The sequence below is a fragment of the Gasterosteus aculeatus genome, chromosome 6, assembly GCF_964276395.1.
Source record: "Gasterosteus aculeatus chromosome 6, fGasAcu3.hap1.1, whole genome shotgun sequence".
Classification (NCBI taxonomy): Eukaryota; Metazoa; Chordata; class Actinopteri; order Perciformes; family Gasterosteidae; genus Gasterosteus; species Gasterosteus aculeatus.
The window spans coordinates 14,370,757-14,391,388 of NC_135693.1; the positions used below are offsets into that span (position 1 = coordinate 14,370,757).

At 45.2% G+C, this 20,632-nt stretch overlaps 4 protein-coding genes across 6 annotated transcripts in view; 3 read left to right on the forward strand and 1 right to left on the reverse strand.

The window, feature by feature from the left end:
• adam12b (ADAM metallopeptidase domain 12b) overlaps positions 1 to 2,429 on the forward strand; it is a 59,223-nt gene extending 56,794 nt beyond the window's left edge. For both annotated transcript variants that reach the window (XM_040179101.2, XM_040179100.2), the window contains exon 23: positions 797 to 2,429. In XM_040179101.2, the coding sequence (XP_040035035.2) occupies positions 797 to 848 (52 nt within the window). In that variant the 3' untranslated portion in view covers positions 849 to 2,429. The remainder of the gene's footprint in view (positions 1 to 796) is intronic.
• A 4,645-nt stretch (positions 2,430 to 7,074) lies between these two features.
• edrf1 (erythroid differentiation regulatory factor 1) lies at positions 7,075 to 15,339 on the reverse strand. The gene is made up of 25 exons (XM_040179099.2): positions 14,649 to 15,339; positions 14,361 to 14,563; positions 14,103 to 14,169; positions 13,895 to 14,020; positions 13,679 to 13,803; positions 13,406 to 13,553; positions 13,099 to 13,200; positions 12,883 to 13,004; positions 12,529 to 12,640; positions 12,233 to 12,380; positions 12,037 to 12,148; positions 11,594 to 11,705; positions 11,094 to 11,369; positions 10,910 to 10,981; positions 10,658 to 10,802; positions 10,378 to 10,569; positions 10,059 to 10,259; positions 9,694 to 9,912; positions 9,277 to 9,503; positions 8,999 to 9,157; positions 8,694 to 8,843; positions 8,435 to 8,588; positions 8,230 to 8,345; positions 7,951 to 8,126; positions 7,075 to 7,861 (listed from the first exon to the last, which is right to left on the reverse strand). Exons 1-25 carry the CDS (start codon positions 14,745 to 14,747, stop codon positions 7,705 to 7,707), a joined length of 3,720 nt encoding a protein of 1,239 aa, XP_040035033.2. The 5' UTR covers positions 14,748 to 15,339; the 3' UTR covers positions 7,075 to 7,704.
• LOC120820883 (autophagy-related protein 16-1) lies at positions 15,326 to 18,710 on the forward strand. Its single transcript, XM_040179105.2, has 7 exons — positions 15,326 to 15,948; positions 16,030 to 16,093; positions 16,214 to 16,298; positions 16,504 to 16,577; positions 17,072 to 17,323; positions 17,403 to 17,524; positions 17,989 to 18,710. The coding sequence occupies exons 1-7, from the start codon at positions 15,861 to 15,863 to the stop codon at positions 18,060 to 18,062; spliced, it is 759 nt and encodes a 252-aa protein (XP_040035039.1). The 5' UTR covers positions 15,326 to 15,860; the 3' UTR covers positions 18,063 to 18,710.
• A 216-nt stretch (positions 18,711 to 18,926) lies between these two features.
• On the forward strand, positions 18,927 to 20,154 carry tex36 (testis expressed 36). 2 transcript variants are annotated; one of them, XM_040179106.2, is made up of 4 exons: positions 18,927 to 19,114; positions 19,216 to 19,356; positions 19,549 to 19,623; positions 19,711 to 20,154. In XM_040179106.2, the coding sequence occupies exons 1-4, from the start codon at positions 19,064 to 19,066 to the stop codon at positions 20,026 to 20,028; spliced, it is 585 nt and encodes a 194-aa protein (XP_040035040.2). In that variant the 5' UTR covers positions 18,927 to 19,063; the 3' UTR covers positions 20,029 to 20,154. The 2 variants fall into 2 exon arrangements, with proteins under 2 accessions (XP_040035040.2, XP_077960796.1); XM_078104670.1 differs by having other exon boundaries at positions 19,549 to 20,154.
• The last annotated feature ends 478 nt before the right edge of the window (positions 20,155 to 20,632 follow it).

The window sequence follows — 20,632 nt, forward strand, 5'->3', positions numbered from 1 at the left end:
TGAGTGCAGCGTGACAGCAGATCCCACGCAGCTCCTGCCTCCTGCCTGCTGGAGTGATGGATTACGTGTCCATCGCGTAAAATGTTTTGTCTCACCCTTATTCGTGATTGGAGCTACAGGGCTTGAACCACGTTTGGCACCTGGTGCACAAGAGGAGGGAGGAGAGGGGAGGAGGGGAGGTGAGGAGGGGAGGTGAAGTGTTTTCTGTTCAGTTGCGAGCTCGATCCCAGATGGTTATTCTTCCATTGAAGTCTAAATGAATGATCATTGTGAGCATGAGGGACACTTGTATACAGCGTATTTTATTTAATTTAAAGTGTATTTAAATATTCACAATTGCATCCATACGAGTGCTGGTCTGATTAAAATGGCTTTAGTTTAATTTAATTTTTTACCTCCTTGGCGCCACACCTTGGACAGACCAACCATCTTTCCTCGGAAACTTAAAATTGGCTCATTTTTAGCGTATCCTGTTTTTTGAAACACAATGTCATTACGTATGTGACTTTATAGCTTTATTACACGGCTCTAGCTTGCTCTTGCGCCTCTTATATTGTTTCAACGGCATTCTGTTCAACCCTACCTAGATTACCGTTGTGACTTGTGATTATTCAGATTGATGCTACGAGGTGCCCAAAATGAGATATTTGACATTAGCTCATACTGTCGTGGACAGCAGGTATTTGCGCTTTTAGACTAATGAAAGTCATTGGTCTAAAAGCATTAATTGCCGACTGAATTAACACGCATTGTTGTAACACACATTTTGTCTCATGTGCGGATGCTCTTGTTTCAGGCCTGTGCCGATGTTGCCCTACAGACCGCCCAAAGCTCCAAAGGACAGCTGAGCTTGTGACTTCGTGGACGAGTAGATCTCACACCGACAGACGGAGACTTTCTGTATTTGCACTAGTTACTGGGACTCTGTAAGGCCTTTTGGACAGTATCGCAGAGTTTCTGGGGGAAGGTGGCTGACATCACACCGCGGTGCTACGTTTCTAAAAGGTGCTTTGTTGTCCTCACTCAGGTACCAATGAACTATTTATCTATTTATTATTTAACCGCGATATTACCGGTTTGTGCACAGGACTCTCATCCAGAGGGATTTTCTTTCCCACACAGACTTGTCACGAAAGAAAGAAAACAAATATTTCTTTTTCTTCTTTGCTGATTTTTACACTTTTCCTCTGAAATGAAATGCTGAAATATAGGATGTTTTTATAACCAGTTATGTTGCTTGAATATTTGAAGAGCCAAGCGGGTTTGTTCTGGAGCTAACGTGAAGATAAAAGAAAATGGAGCACAACTCGTCACATTATCACTGTGGCTGGTATTTCAGTACCAAATACATCATTTCTATCCATGTTGACACGGTGCTTAAAAAAAGGTTCATTCAAATCTGAATTTTCTCCAAATAAAACCCTCACACTACGTTTTTATGGTGGGATTGATTTGATCAGCTCATTTTACTGCTCTTTACGGGGTCTCTTCTGTTACCTTATAAATTCAGGGTTAGGGGTTTAGGGGGTTTGCACCGAAGTACTTAATAGGAAAAGCGCTTTTCGCCCATTTCCGTCCGGCTCTGACACACAGCTCGGGACATCGCTCCACACTCCGGATTCTGGCAGACCATCTCGACAGAATTGACGGGCTGATTGTTGTTCCAGAAGAATGACGTCAACAGCCGATATTAGCTCGACATTTACTCTGCTGTTTGTGTGCTTAACGCTCTCGCTCGCTGTGTCCTCGGGTGTTCCAGCCAAGCAGGATGACTTCAACAACAACGCGTCCAACACTTTTAGAGCGTTCCATCTCGATTTGATACTCTTGAACTCTGAGATTATTCATGCATTCAGAGCTTGGCATTGCTCCTCCAGTTAGGAGATGTCCTTAATGTGATTTGTTGTACGAGGAGGGATTCGGCTGGTCAAAGCATTTCAGCGTTCAGCGTGGGATTTTTTTTTTTCTCTCCATGTCACGGGTTCTCTTTGGAGGACGCTTTTTGTAGTTGAAGTGTTTTGCAATGCAGCGCCATCGCAGAGTGACGGAAGTCGGTAAATCGCTCACGTGTACCGAAGCGATGCTTCTCCTGTTTGTGTTTGTGAGTGCTGTTTGTAGCCGTTAAATGTTTATTCCATTTGTAAAAGAATCTTAAATGTGCTGTGTTTTAATTACGTCGGTGTGCCCTGTTTAAACCATTGTAAAGAGTCAATATTGTATGTTATCATTTCATTATTTTTTTTCAAAGCACAGTAATATAAGAAGTGCTTTGAGGTTGTGCCCCATTGGATCGCTGGGTGATGAAGACATGACTTTGAAGAGTTGGACCTGTAACTTGTGAGCCAGGGACGAATGTTTTGGGTTAACATTTTAAATGAGAGATTTTATTGATGAACTCGGCGCCAAATAAAAATCCCTTTACGGCTGTTTATAACGAGTTGTTTTAATTGCAATCTCACTTTGATCAAACTTCAAAAAGAAAATGGCTTGAGATGAACTTTTAGAGTCGATGTTAAAGAGACAAACAAGGGTTCATAAGAAAGATATTTTCACCCTTCGATGAGCATGAATAATTAACCGATGAGACTTTGTTGTTGTTGTTGTTGGTTTTTCTGGCCTCCGAGAGGACGACTGCGCCTAAAGCGTCGTCTGAGAAGTGCAAACCCCGCTGTAAGAAACCCACCAAGAGTCACCATGGCAACCACAAAGAACCACACAACCCGGAGGCTTTGCTCATCCTCTCCTCTACTAAGCAGCAGGCAACAACGTGTCATTTTCTCCATTGAAAGTCTTACTTCATTGTTTCTATGGCGGTCGGCTGTGGTTTGTTCAATGCTGCCACCTGCCTGAAAACGCTGGTCGTTACCAAACCTCAAGCGCTTTAATCTTGATCTCTCTCTTGATGTGCTGCCTCGAACCAAGAGGTGAAGATGCACTTGAGTCTTAATTAAGGACTAGCTCCAACAACACAAACAAAAGACTACATGACGCAAAAACCAATTAAATGATGCCTGTGACTAAAAACAAGCAAACAAAATGATTCTTTTCAGTCAGCAATAAACAATTAACGTCAACTGTTGAGTACTATTGAGCTTGTATAAGATGCAAAATATTCAAAATATCTTAGTAACACCGATGAGTCGAGCAGACATTTGTGCTCAACCCTTTTACAACTTTCTTACTCACAAAATGAAACAAACGTTAATAAATAAATGCATTCTACTTCATGACCAGCTTGTGAGCCAGTTCTCATTGTAACAAAGAACGATGGCATCTTGGAGCTTAATCAGTTTGACGGACTGCCGTATTCCTCCAGATTTTACAAATTTCTCAGAGGAAGGAAAGAGCTGCCAGAGTGGAGCGCAAAGAGTGACTTCATGGACTCGTTGGTTTGTCATCGTCAGTGACGCTGCCAAAACTGGGAGAAGTTCTCAAGTGAGTAACTCACTGCACCTGTTATTCATGCAAAAGGGGAGACATTGGACCCCCCCGTCGTTATAGTGGGGAAGCGTCCATCATGTAAACGTGTCTCACTCTCGCTATTTCGAAAAACAGATTCCCCAGTTCTGCCTGTCAGTCCGCTTCCAGCACCCAGATTCACTCGCAGCCGGCGGTGAAAGGATTTAAAAATATGTACTTGCTAGGAAAGATTTTGGTTTTATATCTGTGTTTAATATCTCATATTTTTAATAAGTATTGTATGGTTTAAATTAGGTCGCTTTGGATAAAAGCATCAGCTAAATGACATGTATAATATACAATAATGTAATGTAAAATAAACAAAAATTATATATTTTTTTCATCCACCTTCCTTCAAAATCCTTCATGAGACTACTTTTGGTCAATTTCAGGTTCGAACTAAAAGGAAACAACAATCAATAGTTACACGATTATTTCACTTCAGACGGACAGTACACATCCCCAAAGTGTGACCCAGGGATAAGCAGGACAGTCGGATCTACTATTACTACCACTATGATCTACATGAGCCAATTCCCTTCAAATTCTCCGACTACATCTGGTCAAATTCAGATTACTTAAGGCAAGTGCTTTTGTCTGTACCCAGAGGACAGACGGCTTCCTACGGAGACTCGGCCACATGTTGTGGAGTCGGACGTCTCTTCCACGGTGCTCTTCTTGAAGAGGATGCAGATCGCCGGCCTGGGCCACTGTGACTTCATCGACAGGCCGGGTGAGGTTTAGAACAAGCAACAAATACATTATTAATTATAGATTTTTATGGACTAAGCGCGTGTTGTTTCCTCATCACAAATTCCCCGTCGTCTTCAGTGATAACGAGATGGATTTTGCTCCCTCTTGTTGTTGTTTTTTGTTGTTGTTGTTGGTGGGCGGTGAGCCGTGCCTCAGCTGAGCTGACAGCTCCTGTTCTGCCGGCATCCTTTTAGAGCTGACCTGCTTCCATGTGCTTTTGCCCCCCCCCCCCCCCCCCCCCCCCCCCCCCCCACCACCCACCCCCACTGACACCAACACAAACAGACACACGCAGTGAGATTAGTTGATTAAAGCATAGACGTAGTGTTGGTCTGTGGGAGTAAAGATTACTAATTAATAGAAAGCATCTACGGTGGATTTAATTCACTCGCTCTCTGTGTCCATGTCTTTGTCTCACTTCACTGAAAAGTAAGTCTTTTTTTGCAGAGGCAGAAGAGACATAGTTTTCGTTTTGCAAAGTGACGCAGGGTAGATGTTGATGAGGATTATAAAATCCTAATCTTCTGCTGCCTTTTTACTCGTGCTCGCCCACCAGGGTGCCAGTAAACTGCAGGGGATTTTCCCAGGGAATCACCACTTTAGCCGACAGTTCAGACATGATAAAAAAAATAATAATAATCCTCTGTTAGTCAAAGTACATTTGTATGTAATTAATATTCTCCCAGAGTGAATTCTAGACATCAATACATTAATTTACTGTTTTTTTTAAGGATTTAGTTCCCAGTGCCGGCCTTTGGATTGTTGATAAAATTAAAGATTTAATTTTCAAAAAATATAATCTAAAAACCTTTCCAACCCAGATCCTGAAGGCCTAATGCAGACTTTGGAGGAGCTAGACTTCCTCGCAGCTCTGGATAATGATGGCAACCTCTCCGAGGTGGGCATCATCATGTCCGAGTTCCCCTTGGAAGCCCCAGGTGGCCAAAACTGTGTTAGCGAGGTGGTCATCGCCGCTGCCATGCTAACACGTAACGGGGTGCACTTCCATTCCAACAAACATCTGTTGTATAGTGTTATAGAGCAAACGGTAGGTTCTGAACATCCCGTTCCTCGTGGTTTGTTTTTAGCACCAACTTGCTTCACGGTTCCCTGAGCCGGGGTCGACCCGGGGCCACATGGAGCTCCATCCACAGGGAGACCACTTCACCCTCATCATTATCTACAGGGCCTTTAAGCAGTGCCAGCAAGATCCATGTGATCTGTACTGTTCCACGAGCACTCCTTCTCCGAGGACAACGCCGGAGGAGTAAATTGGGTTGAAATTGGGTCTACTTTTGGGCCGTGCGGTCTTGTGAACCCGGTAGACCACCCGTCGTGTCTGCACATCCAAAGGAGCTCCGAGCTAATCGGGCCGACTCATTCCCGTTCCCTTTTGGTCCAGATGTAAAGCCCCGGTTGAGCACAGACTAGTCATGCAGGTGGTGCAGGGAGGTATCCTAATCCCAGCTGGTTGGAAGGGATTATGGACAGCACGGATCCCTGGGAATGAAGAGCTGCAGCTTAATGGAGGAAGGGAAAGCTTTGCAGCCTTTTGCCATTCACTGTAAGGTTCCACACCTTGAAATGTGTCGATCCGTTCACTGCCGTGAGGAGTAGATATTATTGGAAGGGATGTAAGTCTTTTCCTCTGAAAGAAACCGATCCAAATTGGAAAAAAAAAGAAAAGATTAGTTCACACAAAAATATGTTTGACTGTCCTTCCTAAAAATCAAACAATGTCCTCTCCTCCCCTCCTAGGTTTATTCCGATGGCACCACAGTATTTCTCAGTACCAAAAGGAGAAACCGCCAACCTCAGCGGACAAACCAGAGGAGGAGCAGACTTCTGAGCGCTGTGTCATCCAGTGAATAACGGACCCCACGTTCCCCGTGATTGGGATGAAATAACAAGGAGGACATTTTGCACAGGACATGTTGAACAGAAGCACAATCTCCATTAGTATTGTTGATCATATATATTTTATATATATATTTTTTAATTTTATTTTTATCCCTCTACGCTACAATACATCACAATACCATGTTGTTTAATAACTGCATTAATATATTTAATTAAAACATCAATTGCTCTTTTAGTCTTGATTTTTGGTGTATGTATTAATCCACCTATTCAACATCTGATTGCTAAGAGGACGGACCGTGGCTGCAAAACGTCTCCTAAGTAGATCGGAGTCTGGTTTCTACCGTAGAAACATGGTGCTCTGTAAAAACAGCCCATTCTAAGGTTGCGTTATTTTCTGCTGATTAACAACCTAAACAAACACGCTTGTGAATATTCTGTCCCATTTGTGCCAATTGGTCCCTCCTGGTCGGATCATTTCTCAGAGTTTCAAATGTCAAATTGTGTTCTACTCAAACACACAGTTATTATTATTACAATAAAGTATCTATCTATCTATCCAGGTCCCCTTGAAGATTTGAGTGTTTCTGTGGCTGCGTCTCCCGTCTTACCTTCACCCCCGGCCTTGAGGGTCCGGCGTGATTAATGAGGTGCAGGGAGCGCTCGGGCCCACCTGCAGCTCCATCTGGTGTGGATCCGGTTCACTACACCGTTAGTGAACCACTGACCCAATTCACTGACACTGCATTGAAAACACTGTGTCCCGTCTCCAGCGACCCGAGCTGAACGGCGAGGCCGACACACTTAAAGCATTTTACAAACATGCAATGTTTAGACGGACTGATGTCGGACCCTAATGTGTGTTGTCCAAAGATGTGATTTACTAAACTAAAAAGTAGTGAGCTACGGGTCATATTTGCCCATGCGCACATTTGCTTTTAGTGATGCCTTACAATGCTCGACGATATCACGAGTGTGACATTACATTACAAATACAGTGCATCAAATTTAAAAACTTTATTTTCATGTTGCAGCAAACCATGCAGATATAAACTTATATTCATACTAACCAGCCGCTGAGTTTGCATTAAATGTTGCCAAACTATTGCACACGGTTGTTTTGGAAATCTCGATCACACTTCAATCTATTTTATTCACAGCATTACTGGTATTATTGAATATCAAAAACACCAATTATATTCATTCGGATCATCATTTTTGCGAGCATGTGCTGAATGATCTCTTTTTAAGCCCCTGTGCGAAGAAGTTCTATGCGATGATACCATCATTAAACCGTATGCGGTATGTTTTAACTTTGTAGAAAAATGAGGTCTGGTACAGCCAACAACACATTCTACACATTGGAGCCTCACATGTGACCAAGAACTGCTTTAGCAACAAGAAAATGAAATAATAGCTTCTGAATTTACAGTTCTTCTTTGCATTAAAATGTACAATTAATATCTGTGATGCAAATGTTAGAAAACTATTAGCTCGTTTTAAAAGGCGCAGAAGGTGAAGTTAGCTTTTGAACTGTTCTATGTTGCCTGAGCATTTGCCTGTTGATAAAAAGTTTCCACAAATCAGAGGGAGTTACGGTGTGGAGCGTCTTCCTCGCTGTGGTCCACGACATCATGAATGCGTGTCGTCGCTTCCTGCTTGTGGGGTCAGCTGCTGCAGGAGCTCAATGTGGAGCTCCACGCGCCTGAGGAGAGGCGCGTTCTTCTCGGCTCGCAGCAGCTTGGAATACACATTCTTGTAGGTTTTCAACCGCTCCTCATCCTTATTGCTTTATTTAAACACAAACAAGCTGGTCAGGAGGGGAGGGGGGGCGGTAAAAAAAGGATATCGCCACGGCGGCCTTCTTTTCTTGCTCACCTTGGTTTCCATTTCATCGTCGTCATCAGCTTGATCAGCTGCAGCAGCAGGAAGGAGAAACTCGGCTCAAACACCTCAATTAACTTCATCACCTCCGGGAGGTTCAGTCCTGAGGCGGGGCCACCGGCCGCATCGGGAGATGCGCGTGCCGACCCGGCCGCGTCTGGTTCGATCAACTACGGCCCAAGAAATGAAAAGCTCGGTGTGTGATCCATAACCCGGAAAAAGGCTTCTCAAACACGACGCGTCATCCCTCCCATCTGCTCCCCTGAAACGTACCTCCACCTGCTCCTCCAGCAGCTCTCTGTGAATCAGCTGGAAAGCACAGCGGGTTTCTGCCATGAGCTCCAGCGCTCCAGTCAGGCTCTTCAGCTTGGCCGCATTGCTGGTCTGACCTGCGGCAACACAACGGAGCGGCCTCAGGAGGTGGAAAAGACGCGCCTCTCGACAGAGTCGAACGCGACGACAGGCGGCGGCCACTCACCCGCCATGGAGAACTCGGCGAAGGCCACCCGCTCCAGGAGCGTGCGGAGCAGCTCACAGGGTGCGTCTTTGAGGCTCACGAACAAACAGACCGCCTTGCCGTAGTGAAGCTCCGCCAGGCTGCGATGCTGCTTCCTCAAGTGTTCGTCCCCCACCTGTCACACAATGGGAGCGGGGAAACGCACACAGACGTTATTCTATGTGCGTGTGTGTGACACTCGAATATGTAGCTGCAGCGCCAGTAACTCATGTTTTGGCACCTGGTTGCGGTAGCAGCTGTGGTACATGGAGGCCAGGCGGTGGTGGATGGTGGCAGCTCTGTACTGGTAGAGCGGCTGACGAGCCGACTCCGTCTGCAGGTCGCAGTACTTCAGGGACTTCATCATCGCTTCAGTCACCTCCCGCTCAATCTGGGAAAACCAACAGGGAGGGATGACTTCAGGGAGGATTATTTCATTTTTGCAACAACAAAAGGGATTTTTACAGGTTAGTCCATTCAGTAGCAAAGATGCGTTAAGATCAAAGCCATTTTGATTCATTCAGAATATTAGTGAAAGAATCTCACCTGCTCCTGGGCCTTCCTGGACAACGGGGCGTAGTCCTGCAGAAGTGTAGCTAGAGTGAAGTAGGTGGTGGACAGCTCCCAGTTTACACTGTCCCATACGGCTGGGTGGTTCACTCGACTCGCCAGTGACTTCAAAGCTCTCGAGTAGTAGTCGATGGCCTGGGGTGAATAAAGACATAATGAGAAGCACACCAGAAGAGGGTTGAGGTGTGGAGACGTAGAGGACAAGTTGCAAAAAAAAGCTTCTTAAGAGAGACATAAAGGGTTTGAAATCGCACCTTGTTGTAGTAGAGGGCCTCTTCAGGCGAGAACTCCCCCCGGCTCTGGTCGGCAGACACGGCACAGTGGGCCTGAGCGCAGATTCTCATCAGCCTGCCAGTATTACACAGCAGCAAGGCCGTGTTGGTGCTGTCCTCAATGGCTTCAAAGTCCTTCATGCCTTTCTCAAAGAAGGAAAAACTCTTTTTCCACATCTCCTGCTCCGCTATGGACACAGACGTCTTCACTAGAAGTGGAGGGGGGAAAGGGGCGGGGGGAGGGCGCAGGCAAGTTAGAAGCAGCAACATGGGCAATGTAGCAATAATATAAGTTCAGAGAGTTCTGTAAATCGCATGTATAAATACAGAGGGCTGCATCTACACATTTCAAAAGGAATAACTAACTGAACTGTTTTTCTGTTCACGTTTCTAACAAACCTTCTTTCTCGGTTTGCATGGCCGCGGCCTGGTTCATGTGGTAGACTCCCATCTCGTTGCGGATGTTTCCCAGCCTTTTGAGCACCTGAGCCAGCTGATCGGTGGCGTGATCTTTCAAAGCCTCCGAGATGACCAGTTCATAGGCTGCCTCATAGCACTTACTGCTAACAAACAGCTGGTACTCCGGGTCCATGGCCAGGTCCGTCGCCATGTTGAAGGCTAATGGAGAGAGACTAAAGGCATTATTAAATAATACATGAACAACGTGATGCAACAAGAAGTGTTACGCCCCCAATTTCAATACGTCAAGCCAGAAATGTTGCAGTTGTGTGCTTTAATATTTGTACATCTCTTGAGTGACTGACCCTGGCAGCTGCTCTCTCGCTGCAGGCTATGCAGGATCTCCTGGTCCTCTTTGGTCTGGTAGCTGTACTCCTCCAGGTACGCTGCCCTGTTGTTGGAATTCTGGGCCAACATCAGCTGGATGTCCCCACACAGAGACAGGCACTGGCTGTGAAACTGCAGCACGTGGGGGTTCAGTGGACCACTAACTGAACAATAGGCATCTGGGAGGAAGCGGCAGGAAAAAAAAGGAAGGATTACATTGATTGTAAAATATCAAAGTAGCGTTCAAAACAACAAATAACTATCATCACGGTGTGTCACAGAATTAAAGACACCCACCGTAACACTGCAGCGACAGCTTGATGTAGCGCAGGGCTCGCCCGTACTTGAGCAGGTTGGTGGCGGCGTCAGACAGGACGTAGTAGGCCTTGGACGCTTTGAGAAAGAGCTGCAGCTTCATGCGATGCTGCCACGAGCAGGGGATCATCCCGGAGCGTGTCGGGTGCTTCTGGTCCACCTGCAAGGGCCTCGCTGGTGACACACACACACATACGTCAGAATACCAGGAGGCAGACACATAAAGAGTTGTTGTTGTTATGTGGTTTACATCAGGACTGACCCCTTTCCAGAAGAGAGATGCCTTGCTCCGCAGGGCAGGCTCCGGTTGCACTTTTGTCCTCGTATTTTAGGGGAATGGGTGTGTTGGGGTCTGCAGCTGGGAGATCGCTCTCCTTCTTGATGGTGCCATCCACTGCCTTCAGCCCCTGTGTAGCGTGTTACAGTCATTATCATCATCATCGTCGTCAGCGGCGACACTTCACACCATTAGCGCTGTGTGGAGCCAAGACATAAATATCACGCAGAGACTCGCCTTCAGCACGTAGCTCAGGACGTGTCTGCATCGCTCCTCCTTGTCTTGAGAGACAGGGAAGACGCCACTCGGCTGCAGGGATCGAAAAAAGGGAAGGTCACGTTTCGGGGTGTTCCCATCCGCTACAACATATTTATCTGTATATTCCACACTGTCCCCTCAGGACCTTCGGTGGGGCACTCACTCTGATCTGATGAGTGGACTTGTATTTCTCCGGGACCGACAGCTCCCAGACGGAGCGGATCACGGCAACAGCTTTACTATCATCCTGTGGGCTGGAGGAGCTGTAGGAGCAGTTCTCATCACTGTCCTCCGTCAGCTCCTCCTCCTCCTCCTCCCTGTCTTCGTCGCTGTAGCTGTCCTCTGATCCGCCGGCCCGAAGCGACTCCCCTCCGTCTCCCTCCGGCGGCTCGTCGAGCTGGAACAGCTCTGACAGCATGTAGTGGGCGGAGGCCATGATCTGAACAGGCGAGAGATGGAGATCATGTTTAATCAAATCTAAATAAGAGTCAAGTGGTTTCACTTTTTCACTTTCCTGATGACTGAAAAACCGATTCAGGTTGTATGATCTGTCATTTTGTTTCCCTGTGTGACATCTACTGTTTAACCTGGCAGCCTTTAAATTCAGCGTCCACGTCTATCAAGTCTGTCCTCTTCTTCCTCCTCTGGGGCCATTTCACTTACCTGGGGGTGCCGCTCCTCATCCAGAAGTTTGACGCAGTTTAAGAGCAGCGTTCGGATTGTGCCATAGTGCTTTCTGTTTTGCCTCGCCTTCAGCATCAAGTTGCTGGCAACTCTGCAAGCAAAGGAAGGAAAATAGAACTCTTTGCATTTTGCACGTTTTCAGTATTAATTTGGTGTCTTCAAGCACAACAAAATTTGTTAAAACAACGCATCAAACTCTTAGTATTTTAAGAGTTTTGCTCTGCTTAACCAAATAGTAAACATGTAGAAAAATAGAAAATAAGAATTAAAAAAAAAACATAATCCTGGTAAAATATTAAATGTCAAAAGTTATTTTTGGATTATAAAACATTTTTTAAATATTGCCATATAATGCTGCTCCTAAAATGTATTGACCCTTCGCAGTTTCGAAAACTTCAACATGCTCCTATCCAGATACTTACCGGTATAGTAACACTGCGACAGGAAGAGTGAAGGGATTCTGACACTTCTCCTCTTCTGCCTCCTCACACAGAGTAGTAAGATCATAAAGCTTCACAATGTCACTCCCACTAGCTGTGGATTCAAGAAATAACATCAGAAGATTTGGAGATTTAAGGGTTTTACAGGGTTAAGACTTCCTGCTCACTTATCTCCCACCTTTGAAGAGCCAGTAGGTGTGACCCTCTTTGGTGCAGTTGGACTTGAGGAAAGAGAGGATATTTTGAGCAATGTCTTTTACCACCCTTGTGGAGAAGTTTGAATTCTCCAGATGAGGGATTTCCTCCGTTTTGATCATCTCATATTTCTGCAGGAAAAAATAAAATGTGTTGTTTTGTTCATTCAGTTATTAAAAACGATTTACAACAGAGACATAGTATAAAAAAACACAGCTGTATTCTGCTTCCACTTGAAGCTGAAGCCTAACGACAATACTAATAACAATACATTTTTACCTGAACAATGCCATTGACGTGAAAGCACATGACAAGCTCCGGGACATTACACATCAGATTGTCGAGCCAGTAGTCAATACCCGTCAGGATGTTGATTGGTTTATTGTTGTCCCTGAAAAGCAAGTTAGAAGGTTAAAAGGGTAGATAAGGGTAACTAGGAACAACGTAGTGGCAGCCACATGTAATTCTGATGAGGTGACAACAGGAAAAATCACATTTAATGTTCACCTTCTAGAGCCGGATAAAGTAAGCATACCTTGATGTGCTTTATCTTGCCCCAATAGAAGTGCAATGCGATCCGTATCACATGAATGAATTTCAGATCAATGGAAGCAAATGGTTTAAAATTCCCACCTGAGTCTCAGACTGACGGCAGGATAGCGGCCGCCTCCAAAAATGGGCATGTTGGACCCCACCAACATGTGGATGTCTTCAAACGTCCACATGATGTTCCGGACAAAGTCGTTTCTTAAACCCTGCCACAGGCGGTGTCAAAGTGTGCACAGACATCAGCCACGGGCCACCAACAGTGAAGGCAAACCATCGAGGCGGGGCAGAAGGTGGCGTTACCTGGCTGTTCTCTCCTTCGTCAAAGACAATCGGGAGGTTCTGCTCTTTGGGGACGGAGGTCACCTGGCCCAGAGCAAACTGGCTGTCCATAGAAACACTTCCCTGCACGTTTAACACCGTAGTAAGCTCAGCATTTACACAGGAGCCATTCTAATACACAAAACACTCACTTTCTAAAGCACTTCATCTCACTACTTACTAAAAAGTGCCGATTGGCAACAGCACACAGGATTAATTCCTTATCAAGAAGAGAATACGTTCTGAAGCAACACTGCCTCGTTGAAGACGAGCCGTTAAGCCTCCGTACCTGCTTGGGAGCGTCTGATTCTCCAATATCGGACGCCGCTCTGGTGAAGGCTGTGGGCCACGAAGAGCTGTACTCCTCTTCCTCATTCTCCTGCTCGGGTTCATTCCGGTTGTCGGCCACAGGCTCCGCCGCTCCATCACCATTTATACTTTAAAGACAGCAGTTGTGATCGGATCAGATGGGGAAATATGAGCCTTAAAATGAAGTGTAGCCTAACAGGCAACAACAATAAACAATTAACTCCCTAATTGTTTATTAACACTACGTACTCACCTGTAGTAGAGGAACTTTGACAGAATGGCTTTCTGATACCAGTGCTCTTTGCTCTTCTTCTTCCTCTGCCACTTCTGATCGATTAGTCGCTGGTAAAACTCTTTTAGCCACGTCCAATCTCCCGTCTGCGACGCACACACACACACACACACACACACGACGTGGGCTCAGACACAATGCTTAACAAATGTCACACGGACAAAGCCTGGGGTGTACCTGAGAGGATCGCATGAAGAGCTCTTGGATGTCCAGCTCATCCAAAAGCAACGTCCTCCCCACGCGGTGAACAGCCATACTGACGTGGGATTTGCTGTAGGGAATCTTCAAGAGCTTCTTGATGTTCTGAATGTGACAGAAAACAAATGTTACCCCCCCACCCTGAGTACACCTGCACGTTTTCGAGCTTTGAAAGAGATCCACAAACCTCCGAGTCTGACACCACGTCCACGTCATCCCCGATGCAGTCGATGAACTCGTAGGCCATCCCAAAACTGCAAAAAAGAAGAAAGTGGGGCCTTTTACCTTCACGTTGTTGTCCAAAGGGGATATGCATGCTCATCTGATACGGGCGAGTAGGGCGTACCGGTTGGAGACACCGTACGTAACGACTGTACGGAGACCAGCACGGTTTGCACACTAGACCAGGACGACAAACAGCAGACGTGGTGGGCGATGGTTCTACCTGGAAAAGGGCTTGCTCTTGCTGCTGGACCCCAACACGGTGGTGCCGGCGCTGCCCAGCTGGGGGTTTTCTCTGAGCCAGTTGGCAGGGGGCAGCTTCAGGTCGGTCTTCTCCTGCAGGAGGGCGTAGCTGGTCGGAGGCGGGGCGGCGGAGTACTTGACCACGGCGCGGCTCTTTATCTCGCTGCCCGCGCACGCGGAGTCCTTGAGGGGACGGAGAGAAAGTAGAGCCGGTTCCTGGTCGGAGAAGTAAGACGCGTCTGTTGATCGTCACGCGTCGGGTACTCACGTGTTTGCCGCTCTCTCCCGCGCAGGCAGGACCACCGCTGTCCTCCGCGGCATTGTCCTGCAGGGTCCCGGGCTCTCGGTCCTCGGCTGATGAGCTCATGATGAGCTGGGGGACCTTGCGACCGTTCAACCCCCCAGAAACACGCAGGCCGTTTCCTAACAACCAGGCAACTCGTCCATGACTCGAACGACTCGAGGCGGTCGACCCGTGGACAACGCGCAGTGATACGTTAATTGTCTGGGGGGGAAATGTTGTAACTAAGTTGGATAGCCTGCCTGGCTAACTCCTCGGAGGAGCACCGCGGACTCACAAGCTGCTGCACGAAATAAGTGTAATTACACGTTTCTTACATTTACGAAGCACCGCAATCACACGAGACGCCGTTGTTGGTTAGCTAACCTCAGTAGTGTTTAGCCTTTACTTGAGGAGTTACGAATGACGCTTCTTCTCTTCCCATCACCTGTCTGTTGTTGTTTGGCCACACGTTATTAGCAGAAGTAACAACTTCCGGTGTCGTACGAAGACAAACCACCAAAACGCGTACTATTCCCTGTTACGGCAATCAGAACTACTCCAAATTTTAATTAAAAGATAAACGATTTGTAAAAGTATAACTTTACCACGTTTTCTTGGAAATATTTCAGTAACTGCCGTTTTTTGAGAAAAATGTATGAACCGGAAGTACTTCCAGAGCCGTTGAAGGAACTTTTCTAGAAACATGGAGCACCTTCCATTCCGTTACGTCGCATTTTACTCAGAAATTTACTAACATGGCAAAAAAAAAACTACCTAATCAAGTCAAATTATTTCAAATTACGTTTTATTATATTAAATTGTACATTAAATATTAAATTTAGTGGTGGCTGCAGATATATTTTCATAATGTAGAAATAGAATGTAAAAATAGGACTTTTTACAACAACGAAAAGACATTTATTCGTTGTGGTCATAAAGTAAAAAGCATTGCATTAATTAATCATATTATACTATAGGCATGGGTTAGTGGTCAGACGATATAATGACACGACTGAACAGGGAGGAGCTGAGAAACTTTGCTTCAGGCATGCGATTCCTGTACTGAAGGATAATATGCAACTTGCGTGTAAATAATCATTTCGTCTTCGACTAATATCAACCGTCAGCAGAAGATTTATCAAACTCGCCGCCTCGGGAAATTTGTTGTGACCGTGTGACATATTAGTTTTTATTACAATGGCGAGCTGGAAGAATCACGTGCGTGCTCAGCTGCAGCGGAGAGACCAAACTGAGAAGGTCCCGTTCGCTGGCGTCTTCACAAGCTGTGAGATTCATAATTGTTTCTGTTTCAACCTGTGAAATGATCAATGTCTTGGTCTGAGGACATGTGTCTGTTTTCTTTTAGTGGCTCAGTTGGAGGAACGTTTTGAAATTCGCAAACAAATTGTGGATGATGTTCAGTCCAAGAGGTCAGAGAAGTGGAATTTCACCACACTAACTTTTGTCTTAGGATGACTTTGATGCAAAAAAAATAATTATGTTTGTCATTGTTTTTTTTTTAGCTTTTGATTATTGCACCTTTTTTTCAGTTTGGGAACAGGTGGATTTGAAGTTGGGAAAAACACCAGACTCCTTCAACTCCAGCTGAGAGAGAGTGAACACCTTGAAGAAAAGGTGAAGTGGGAAATCACCGATAAACACCATAACATCTCGTTATACGCGCATGAGCAGTTTGCACAACTATCTGCTAAACACCTCAGGCAGGGTTCTGATAATTAGAATAAACATCAATTGGTGTGTGCAGGGCAGGCAGTGATCTTTGAACCTCCGTCTGTCCACCATTCAATCAATTAAACCATTTCTTTTTTTGCGTCCCCAGCTGTCCCAGACTGTCTCCGACCTGACCGCTGTCCTATCTCTGAAAGAGGCTGAACTGCAGTATTGGCAGTCACGGTAATTTCCTGTTTTAACCTCAGCCATCACAATGTGTTATCTCTGCTTTCTTTACACAAAACTGAAAGAAAAACAGGGCTGCTGATCGCATTTTTTTGGATATATATAGTTTTTGTATTTTTTGTTCAACATATCTATACAGTCTAGATATATTATTACGGGTATTATGGAGTTTTTATATAACCTCGAGGTCTAAAAAATATATTATCAACACAAAACAAAAATAAAAAAAATCAATCAGGTCATTGAGCAAGTATTTTTGTGAACTATGGATAAAACATTTCGCAAATACGGCCAGTTTCAGCACACAAAAAACAACAAACTTGACATTTCTGTTCCTGCCCTGTATTTGATAATCAACAGACTCAAATCTTGAACAGAAACACCTTGACGAAGAAGCTCGAATGAGCTTAAAGGCGTTAGTGAAGTAACAACATCCGGAGGTGATGGAAGGTACGCTGGTCCACGATGTCATTACCGCTTGCTTGTTCCAGAGTGTCCCGCTACCGTCGAGAGGCCCTCACTCTGGCCAAAGGGAGCAACACCCTGAAGGCAACGCTTTCGGGGTTGGAGTACACCGTTGAGTGTCAGTCCAAAGAGTTGGCGGCCCTGCGTGCGGAGCAGAAAGGACTGCGCGAGGCGTTGGCACGGGCCCGGAGAGAGAAAGACGAACTTCTGCGGCGATGGTTGCAGGAGAAAGGGGAGGTGGCGGACAGGTTAAATAAATACAACGAAACGCAGGAAAGGTAACGGGACTCGAAGACGAGAATTTAGTTGTGCAGTCGTTGAGATTTGAAGTTGCCGCTGATTACTGCTTCTCGCCAGATGGCGTCGCTTGGCCAAACCGCTGAAGAAGCACTTCCATGAGGAGAGGAGGAAGGAGAACGTTCCCATGGTGACGAGCTCTCGCAGTGGGGAAACGGAGACACCTTCATCCGTCATTCCGAGTAAGAACCAGCATTTATTTCCAAGTGTTAATGAATAACGTAACGGGTGCGAGCCTCTTCATTCAAAACCATTAGTGCAACTCTGTGCTGCACGGACCGACCCTCCGAGGCACCAAGATCCTTCATCAGGAGCATCCTTATGACCTCCTTAATCAAGAGGGTGCAGCTGATGAGGTCAAAAAAAACGTTGCTGTGATCAACAAAGCACTAACAGCGCTAACGACTGACCATTTAGCCTTCATCAAATGATTCAGTTGGCTCGTGGGGAACGAGAGGCGAGCTCAAAGCAGATCCCCATAGTGACCATTAAGTGCCTCATGCTCGTGTACAGCGTGGCCACATCCAGTACCTTCAGTATCTATGCAGCAAAAATGATGAACTCGGGCGAGGTGTCTATCTATGCTTACACGACATAAAACATGTGATTTAAACCTTTTTTTTTTTAATGCTCGTCTTGTCCTCAGGGATCAATAATACAAAAGATATTCACCAGGATCACTCAGACCACAACCACGTCTCCGAGGCGGCTCAAGTCTGATATTCTCATTGGATCCCGGAGACAACGGTTCTCAACACAAAGGTCACATCCATGCATATTTTTCATCGCTCTGTTCTTTATTTAAATGTGTTTGAAAGAAACAATTTTCAGATATTTGGTTCCAGAAAGATTACTTTGAAACTAGAAGTGTTGGTTTCTCATCTGTTCTTTTAATCAACCTAAAGATTATTTCATTTCTACGTTTTGTTATTTTATCACATCTGTTTGCCCCGTTTAATTTCTCTCACTGAAGATTTTAAAAAAGTACCACTTGAGGTGATAAACCACTCCTGCTCATCCAGTTCTGATCATTTCATTCGTAGAAGATGGTGTTGTTGTACAATCGGGGATTTGTATTAGGGACCATGTGGCTTTTTCAATTATTAACTTTGTTTATTTGTAAAGAAAACCACATTAACCATTTTCAAAGAACGAACTTAAGTCAAAGATTAATTATTAATTATTAGCATTTCCTAATAAAATTGAAAAACAATCCCATTTTTATTTGTCGTTTTTTAAAAGTATGTATTCATTTTTGAAATCTTTTTCAGTGCCATGAAAATGAAGTAGCTTATTAGCTTAGCTTATTTAAAAAAAAAAAAAAACATTGTTGTCATCCATAAAAATAAAACCTTTTTATGATTGAAATTAAATGTGTCCTCATCGTACATCTCAAACACAGATCAAAATAAACAAATGTTGTTGTCCTTTACTGAACTGTAGAACCCCTCAAAAAGGATTCCGGTCTAATTCTCCAAACATATATTCAGAAAGAAATACAGTAAATTTAATATTGTACATTTAAATTCATAACATATTATTTAACCGTTAGTTTTTGATTTTCTTCTTCTGCCAGAATTCCATTTCCACGTCTCCATTTCAGGTTGTTTGTGCATGCAGCAGCCTGTTGCCATGGTCACCGGTGTGTTTGCAGTTGTTAAGGTGGTCTGTGTGTGTATGTGTGTGCTATATTGCCAGAACTACTTTCAAACTCTATTAAAATGGTAAAAGGTGGAAAGCGATATTCTAAAATGAGCAACGATGGCAAATGGGTAAGAAATGATTCATTTTGACACATAATCAGACAAATTACAAATGACTCCATTCATACCTGGCTGCGTAATGAGCTTTTCTTTCCTTTTTTTTCCCTCAGTTTGCTCATCCAGTTTCGCCAGAAAATGAGACCTGGAGTCGGGAGCTCTCTACAAGCACAGTGTTCATGCTGACTCAGGTTCAATCATCACTGCCTCAGGCTTTGGACATTGTGCGCTATCCTAAATGGAATACTCAGCAGGTGTGTGCTTGTACGAGATGATATCTCTTGGCATTTACTGTTACTGTTTTTTTTAGTGCTATTGCCCCGGGCTTTGAACGATTCCATTGCCCTTCTGCAAAGAAAGAAACCGCCTCGACATTTGATCCCATTCTACTGCGTTCGGTTGTATCACACGCGATACCGTCTCCAATCAAACGCTTTTCTCAACAGATAACCAGAGAGCATCCGTTCTCCGAACACGACAACAAGCATGCCTTGAAAGACAGCATCTCCGTCTTCGCTCACGTGAGTACGAACGTGAAACGCCTCGATCCGTCCCCGCGCGGCACCCTGAAAGGCACCAATATATTCCACGTGGTTGGTATGCTCCAGGGTGTCGGGCGCAGGAAGTTCCTTCATCATCACAGACAGCAAAACCCCCACTTGTTGTGCCACCTTGGCGCTGACGGCGGCCCCGAGGCGACTGAGCGGAGCGTCACGGTCCACCAGACTGACTTTACAGCGAAGCGGGCCGCCGATGTTGCGACCGGCTACAGGCGGTTCCCCCGCGACCACAAGCAGAAGTCCGCAGAGGCCGCTTCGTCGCACGGGGGCGAGACATTCTTGTGGTTTGGACGACTCGACTCCAAGCGGTCTGAGGCGCTGCGAGTGCAAGCAGCTCCCGGCTGTTCGGCCCCGTCCGAGCCGTAAGACCGCGATGGATTAGACGCCTTTCGAGGGGGTGCAGCATAGAGGGCGTTCATGTGAGCTCTGGAGGCCCAGCTGTCAAATAAAGTATTTTTCCCTGAGAGCTCTGGAGGGGCAGATGTTTTAACAAAGTATCAGTGGTGCGTTGTTTCATGTAGCTGGCTGTGGTCAAATATTTTGAGACATTCAGTCGTATTTGGCTTATTTAAATATACTTAATGAGTAGGCTAAGCACTTGAAATGTAACTTTGTTGTACTGAATGACATTTTTATTAAGGTTATTTCCACATCAAAATGGGCACAGTTTTCTTAAGTATGGTGACTTGGTTTAAAACAAAGCAGAGGCCGAGAACCTCACTTTCCTACATTAGTGCGTCCGGCTTCAGATAAATCTTATCCTACATTTGCCATGAGGCAACTCAATAGTGTCTTTAATAAGACATTCTCTGTCTGATCAATGTTTCTGTGGAAAGTCCTGTTGAAAAAAAATTGTCATCACTCCTTTCAACATAGTTCAACGCAGCATTTTCCAAATTATAGTTTTTATGTCTGAAGAGTCAGACATTTGATGTTTCTGATTAAAGAACAATAATCACGTTGATTGATC

Coding starts and splice junctions, on each gene's coding strand:
- LOC120820883 (XM_040179105.2), top strand. CDS start 15,861: ATGGCGAGCTGGAAGAATCACGTGCGTGCTCAGCTGCAGCGGAGAGAC. Junction 16,094..16,213: donor GATGATGTTCAGTCCAAGAG/GTCAGAGAAGTG, acceptor CCTTTTTTTCAG/TTTGGGAACAGGTGGATTTG. Junction 16,578..17,071: donor CTGCAGTATTGGCAGTCACG/GTAATTTCCTGT, acceptor TGCTTGTTCCAG/AGTGTCCCGCTACCGTCGAG.
- tex36 (XM_078104670.1), top strand. CDS start 19,064: ATGGTAAAAGGTGGAAAGCGATATTCTAAAATGAGCAACGATGGCAAA. Junction 19,115..19,215: donor TGAGCAACGATGGCAAATGG/GTAAGAAATGAT, acceptor TTTTTCCCTCAG/TTTGCTCATCCAGTTTCGCC. Junction 19,357..19,548: donor CTAAATGGAATACTCAGCAG/GTGTGTGCTTGT, acceptor TTTTCTCAACAG/ATAACCAGAGAGCATCCGTT.
- edrf1 (XM_040179099.2), bottom strand. CDS start 14,747: ATGAGCTCATCAGCCGAGGACCGAGAGCCCGGGACCCTGCAGGACAAT. Junction 14,564..14,648: donor CGGGAGAGAGCGGCAAACAC/GTGAGTACCCGA, acceptor CGTCCCCTCAAG/GACTCCGCGTGCGCGGGCAG. Junction 9,504..9,693: donor CATGCAAACCGAGAAAGAAG/GTTTGTTAGAAA, acceptor CTCCACTTCTAG/TGAAGACGTCTGTGTCCATA.